Source organism: Oncorhynchus gorbuscha, linkage group LG03 (genome assembly GCF_021184085.1).
Source record: "Oncorhynchus gorbuscha isolate QuinsamMale2020 ecotype Even-year linkage group LG03, OgorEven_v1.0, whole genome shotgun sequence".
Lineage (NCBI taxonomy): Eukaryota > Metazoa > Chordata > Actinopteri > Salmoniformes > Salmonidae > Oncorhynchus > Oncorhynchus gorbuscha.
In genome coordinates, this window is record NC_060175.1 from 52,446,462 (window position 1) to 52,453,689 (window position 7,228).

A 7,228-nucleotide genomic window follows, 5' to 3' on the forward strand; every position below is an offset into this window, starting at 1 on the left:
CGCATATCTCAAAGTTTGCGCTAACTCTACGAATAAAAATGAGCAGTTGCGCTGTGTCTTGCACGTCCGTGCTCTCATCCAGTGCTAATGAAAAAAGTCAAATTCTTTCGTCTTCTGCTGCAGCTGGGCATATACATTACTCCCGATTTCTTCAACGCGTCTGGTGATTGTACTCGCCGACAGACTTACGGCATTAAATGCATCTTTCTTCTCGGGACACACCTCCTCCGCGACAGCATCCATACATTTCTTAACAAACTCTCCGTCAGTGAAAGGCTTACCGCTTCTTGCTATCAGTTTAGCAACCCGAAAGCTGGCCCGAACGGATGCCTGGTTCAGCTGAGCTTGGCGTACAAATGTATTCTGCTGAGATAGTAGTCCACTTTTTAGCTTTGAGAGTTTGTCTGCTCGTATTTGGCCTTGCAAGCTATCGTACTTGTCTTTGTGACGGGATGCATAGTGTCGGTGAAGATTGTATTCTTTGAATACCGCCACCGTCTCTTGACAGATGAGACAAACAGCCTTTTCTTTGCATTGAACAAAAAAATAATTGTTTGTCCACTGCAGGTTAAATACCCTGCATTCTGAATCAATTTTTCTCTTACCTAACCTTTTCGCCATTATTCCGTTCTCTCTTTGACAGGGCCGGGCCTAGGATTTTTTTTCTGGAGGCCAAATAGGAAAAAAATTCGATAGTGTCTCTGGTATTGTTCAGAGGGCCGGGCCAAATGTGCTGACGGGCCGTAGTTTGGTGACCACTGCTCTAAACCATAATGTTGAACAATCTTTTTTGTCAGATCATTTGAGGGTTGTTTTGAGGCCCCCATGTTGCCACTCTTCAAGAGGAGAATCAAAGAGAACAACTTCTTGCAATTGGCCTTAAATACCTTTTCCCATGATTGGATGCACTTGTCTATGAAGTTCAAGGCTTAATGAGCTCACCAAACCAATTGTGTGTTCCAATTAATCAGTGCTAAGTAGTTACAGGTATTCAAATCAACAGAATGACAAGGGTGCCCACATTTTTGCATAGCCTGTTTTTCACATCTGATTTAATTTCACACAACTTAATATTGCTACACTAAAAATCTTTGTCTGGACAATACCCCAGTACTCAGCTTTTATTAGAAAATGAATGGCATTCCACTGTGATCATTTTCTGTGATGACAGAGTAAATTATTATGCAGCCTCAGAGGGGTGCCCAAACGTTTTCATACGATTGTATTTATATATATTTTTCAGTAAATCCATATGTTGAAGGTATGGCAAACTTTCCATAACCAGAAACACATTACCAGTCACACACTATAGAAACAATCCATACAGTTCACCTACAAACAGAGCAGTGTGTACATTCTGACTCAACATGTTGGGTTGCAGGTACTTGGAGGGGTTCCTTCCCATGAGCCGATGTCCTCAAGCCCCTGCAGAGAAGCTGAAGCTGGGGAACAGTATAGATGCCTCCCTAGACCTCTGGTAGGCTATAAAATGTGGTTGTCTGAACAATGACATGCACAGAATGACATTACTTTTACTGTGTTCACTACTTTGATTTGTTTTGTGTTGGAGGCCCGTCAATGAAATCCTCATCTTTTTTAATGGCGTGCATTGATACCAAAGTGTTATTGGTAAAGGTATGGGGCAAAGCTCTACACAGTTCTATACCACATACAACAAGTACCACATACAACAAGTACAAGTATTTGATAACCTGCCGAATCGGCAGTGTTTCCTACTTACAAAGCATGTAGAGGTCTGTAATTTTTTATTATAGGTACACTTCAACTGTGAGAGACGGAATCTAAAACAAAAATCCAGAAAAACACATTATATGATTTTTAAGTAATTCATTTGCATTTTTTTCCGTGACATAAGTCTTCAATACATCAGAAAAGCAGAGCTTAATATTTGGTACAGAAACCTTTGTTTGCAATTACAGAGATCATACGTTCATTGTAGTTATTGACCAGGTTTGCACACACTGCAGCAGGGATTTTGGCCCACTCCTCTATACAGACTTTCTCCAAATCCTTCAGGTTTCGGGGCTGTCGCTGGACAATACGGACTTTCAGCTCCCTCCAAAGATTTTCTATTGGGTTCAGGTCTGGAGACTGGCTAGGCAACTCCAGGACCTTGAGATGCTTCTTACGGAACCACTCCTTAGTTGCCCTGGCTGTGTGTTTTGGGTCGTTGTCATGCTGGACGACCCAGCCACGATCCATCTTCAATGCTCTTACTGAAGGAAGGAGGTTGTTGGCCAAGATCTCGCGATACATGGCCCTATCCATCCTCCCCTCAATACGGTGCAATCATCCTGTCCCCTATGCAGAAAAGCATCCCCAAAGAATGATCTTTCCACGCCCATGCTTCACGGTTAGGATGGTGTTCTTGGGGTTGTACTCATCCTTCTTCTTCCTCCAAACACGGCGAGTGGAGTTTAGACCAAAAAGCTCTATTTTTTGTCTCATCAGACCACATGACCTTCTCCCATTCCAAACTTCAGATGGGCCTGGACATGCGCTTGCTTGAGCCGGGGGACGTTGCGTGTGCTGCAGGATTTTAATCCATGACTGCGTAGTGTGTTACTAATGGTTTTCTTTGAGACTGTGGTCCCAGCTCTCTTTGGGTCATTGACCAGGTCCTGCCGTGTAGTTCTGGGCTGATCCCTCACCTTCCTCATGTTCATTGATGCCCCACAAGGTGAGATCTTGCATGGAGCCCCAGACCGAGGGTGATTGACCATCATCTTGAACTTCTTCCATTTTCTAATAATTGCACCACCAGTTGTTGCCTTCTCACCAAGCTGCTTGCCTATTGTCCTGTAGCCCATCCCAGTCTTGTGCAGGTCTACAATTTTAACCCTGATGTCCTTACACAGCTCTCTGGTCTTGGCCATTGTGGAGAGGTTGGAGTCTGTTTGATTGAGTGTGTGGACATGTGTCTTTTATACAGGTAACGAGTTCAAACAGGTGCAGTTAATACAGGTAAATGAGTGGAGAACAGGAGGGCTTCTTAAAGAAAGAGAGCTCGAATTCTTACTGGTTGGTAGGTGATCAAATACTTATGTCATGCAATAAAATGCAAATTAATTACTTAAAAATCATACAATGTGATTTTCTGGATTTTTTGTTTTAGATTCCGTCTCTCACAGTTGAAGTGTACCTATGATAAAAAATTACAGACCCCTACATGCTTTGTAAGTAGGAAAACCTGCAAAATCGGCAGTGTATCAAATACGTGTTCTCCCCACTGTACATCCTTGTAATAGGTTTCTTAGTGCAATGTCAACCACATTATCTGCTTTTTCAACCTGCTTGGCAGCATATTTGGGAGAAGGGGCAGTGGTTTTAGTTAAGAGGTATGTATGTTTGTCAGACCCTGTATGAATAGCATAAGAATTATCAAGTCAGCCCACAGTCAAATGCTTCATGCCTCAGTGCAGAGGTATTCAAATGTTACCTAACGAGGTCCGGACTACCCCACTGGGCACATGCTGGTTGACTCAACGTTGTTTCCACTTCAATGAAATTGAGCAAAAACCAAGCCATGAAGTCGAAGGAATTGTCTGTAGAGCTCCGAGACAGGATTGTGTCGAGGCACAGATCTGGGGAAGGGTACCAAAAAATGTCTGCAGCATTGAAGGTCCTAAAGAACACAGAGTCGCCTCCATCAGTCTTAAATGGAAGAAGTTTGGAACCACCAAGACTCTTCCTAGAGCTGGCCCAACTGAGCAATCAGGGGAGGAGGACCAACATAGAATTGACGTTTGTTCCCAGTGGGACTGCTGGTTTAATGTTCTACCGGATAATTAATTGCACTCACCTGGTGTCCCAGGTTTAAAATCAGTCTCTGGTTGGAGGGGAAAATGGAGAAGAAAAAAAACAGTGGAACTAGCTTTGAGATCCAGATTTGAATTTGAGTGCTTTAGTGCATACAGTGCATTTGGGAAGTAATTCAGACCCCTTGATTTTTTCCACATTTTGTTACATTACAGCCTTATTCCAAAATTAATTAAATAGTTTTTCCACCTCATCAATCTACACACAATACCTCATAATGACAAACTTCTTTACAATTTTTTGAAAATGTATTAAAATGACTTTTGGCAGCAATTACAGCCTCGAGTCTTCTTGGGTCTGTCAGGTTGGTTGGAGAGCGTCACTGCACAGCAATTTGTACGTCTCTCCAGAGATGTTCGATTAGGTTCAAGTCTGGGCTCTGGCTTGGCCACTCAAGGACATTCAGAGACTTGTCCTGAAGCCACTACTGCGTTGTCTTGGCTGCGTGCTTAGGGTCATTGTCCTGTTGGACGGTGAACATTCACCCCAGCTCTGGAGCAGGTTTTCGTCAAGGATCTCTCTGTACTTTGCTCCGTTCATATTTCCCTCTCCTGATCAGTCTCCCAGTCCCAGTCCCTGCCCCTGAAAAACATTCCCACAGCATGATGCTGTCACCACCATGTTTCACCATAGGGATGGTTCCAGATTTCCTCTAGATGAGACGCTTGGCAGTCAGGCCAAAAAGTTCATTCTTGGTTTCATCAGACCAGAGAATCTTGTTTCTCATGGTCTGAGAGTCTTTAGGTGCCTTTTGTCAAACTCCAAGCGGTCTGTCATGTGCCTTTCACTGAGGAGTGGCTTCCGTCTGGCCACTCTACCATAAAGGCCTGATTGGTGTAGTGCTGCAGAGATAGTTGTTCTCCCATCTCCACAGAGAAACTCTGGACCTCTGTCAGAGTGATCATCGGGTTCTTGGTCACCTCCCCGACCAAGGCCCTTCTCCCCCGATTGCTCAGTTTGGCTGGGGCGGCCAGCTCTAGGAAGAGTCTTGGTGGTTCCAAACTTCTTTGACTTATGAATGATAGAGGCCACTGTTCTTGGGGACCTTCAATGCTGCAGACATTTTTTTGCCACACTTCCCCAGGTCTATGCCTCGACACAATTCTGCCTTGGAGCTCTACGGACAATTCCTTTGACCTCAGTGCATGTCAGAGCAAAAACCAAGCCATGTCAACCTTGGGACTTTATATAGACAGGTGTGTGTGTGCCTTTCCAAATCATGTCCAATCAATTGAGTTTACCACAGGTGAACTCCAATCATGATGTAGAAACATCAAGGACAATCAGGATGCACCTGAGCTCAATTTCGAGTCTCGTAGCAAAGGGTCTGAATACTTATGTAAATAAATTATTTTATTTTAATAAACTTTTTGTTGCAAATTTTTCACAGTCATTATGGGTTAATGTGTGTAGATTGAGGATTTTGTTATTGATTTAATCAATTTTACAATAAGGCTGTAATGTGACAAAGTGGAGAAAGGAAAGGAGTCGGAATACTTTCCAAATGCACTGTAAGTCCTGCTATATTCAAATGCACTAAAAAAAGGGCCAATCCCTTGAGCATTGACAGCATGTTAACTTGCTTCATATCCCCCACTGTCTCTAGAATAGGGAGTTAATTACCTTTATTACTCTCATTCTATATAAATGTTCCTCTCCTATTCCATATACCACACCGTACACACGACAGTGAAGCCTTTTGTTTTTACCATTGTTTGTTCTGAAACCCAATCTGTTATTTTCTCTCCAACCAGGTCCAGAGGTGATGTTCAGACCTGCACTGACTGGGGAGCACCTGTGATCTGGGATGGGATGTTTGACCCAGATCATTACGACCAGGAGCACAGGAAGAACCACTCATCTGTCTCTCTCACTGTATTCGCTGTGGGCAGGTCAGTTTTTCAACTCCGTTACCTTCTTTTAAAAAGAAAAATCAACTCATCAATTCTTATGAAATACTTCAGTCACTTAAACAACATTTTGATATGTTCTTCTTGAACCAGAGTTTTTACTCCTTCCCATCCCAAGGTATCTAGATGCCTACCTGGAGGCATTCCTTCTCTCTGCTGAGCGTCACTTTATGGAGGCTTTACCTGTGACATACTATGTGTTCACGGACGTTCCCGAGAGGGTACCAGACATCCAGCTTGGTCCTGGGCGGAGCCTGAAAGTTGTGAGGGTGCAGAGACACTCTCGCTGGCAGGACATCTCCATGATGCGTATGAGGGCCATCGCAGATGCCATCGAGTCATGGATTCGTCACCACAGCCACTATGTCTTCTGCTTTGACGTGGACCAGGTGTTTGTGGGTCGGTTCGGCTCCGAGGCTCTGGGAGACTCTGTTGCTCTGCTCCACGCCTACTACTACCACCGACCACAGAGCCTGTACACCTATGACCGCAACCCCAGGTCCAGTGCCTACATGGAGACTGGGGACTTCTACTATCATGCTGCTGTGTTCGGAGGCTCATGGCGAACTGTGAAGAATGTGACGGAGACCTGTTACCAAACCATCATGAAGGACAAGGAGAACCAGGTGGAGGCTCTGTGGCACGACGAGAGTCACCTCAACAAGTACCTGTGGCTCCATAAGCCCAGCAAAGTGCTGTCTCCAGAGTACTGCTGGGACAGGAACATTGGCTACCGTGGTGACATACATGTGGCCCGCCTGCTCTGGTCAGAGAAGAAATATGGCACACTCCGGGTTACAGAGTGAGTAATCAGAACCTGTGTGCAATAATCTAATAAGCAAAAGCCCCTGAAGCATCAAACATGGTCCACAGTACAGAGCTGCAATAGTCTACAGCCCAATGTGATTTATGCCCATGCCTTGTTCAGAGCAATGAGGCTTGTAAATGTGTCACAATGGGCTGTCAGACTATTAGAGCTGTGAAACTGTGGAATCTTTGGCTTGTGTGTTGAAACATGATCTTGCAAGTAGTACGTTTCTTGGTTCTCCTGTGTTGCTTCAGTTGTCTGGTGGTATTGTCTCTCCACTCACGAAGTCTGCTGACTGTGGCTAGCGGGGATTGAAAAAAATGGTGAAATAGACCATGCTCGCACTACTTCTTTTGTACGGTTTATATTTGTGAATTAGAAGTTTTAAAAAAAATAAAAAATGTTTTTAAAAAATGGTTTTATAAAGTTGTATTATATATTGGAAATTGTTTTTATGTATCATTTTATGTATCACTTTTACAAAATAAAGATGGATACCTTAAAAAAAAACTTGTATAAGAACTTGTCAGAAGGATCCACCCATAGCAAACCAACGCCAAAACAAGGGCTAGATTTCATCAGTAGCGCTACAGATTGAATCTAGGCCTAAATGTTTAAAAATGGCAACATCTCAGGTTGGGGATATTGCATGCCTCTAAGGACAATGATT

At 43.7% G+C, this 7,228-nt stretch overlaps 1 protein-coding gene across 11 annotated transcripts in view; it reads left to right on the forward strand.

The window, feature by feature from the left end:
• The window catches only part of LOC124031534 (alpha-1,3-galactosyltransferase 2-like), a 20,198-nt gene extending 12,970 nt beyond the window's left edge, over nucleotides 1–7,228 (forward strand). For 5 of the 11 annotated variants that reach the window (XM_046342894.1, XM_046342895.1, XM_046342893.1 and 2 more), the window contains 3 exons: nucleotides 1,382–1,477; nucleotides 5,595–5,732; nucleotides 5,869–7,226. In XM_046342894.1, coding sequence (XP_046198850.1) covers nucleotides 1,382–1,477; nucleotides 5,595–5,732; nucleotides 5,869–6,556 — 922 coding nt within the window. In that variant the 3' untranslated portion in view covers nucleotides 6,557–7,226. Of the gene's footprint in view, nucleotides 1–1,381; nucleotides 1,478–5,594; nucleotides 5,733–5,868 lie in introns of all 11 variants that reach the window. The other 6 variants (XM_046342901.1, XM_046342902.1, XM_046342903.1 and 3 more) reach the window with 2 other exon arrangements.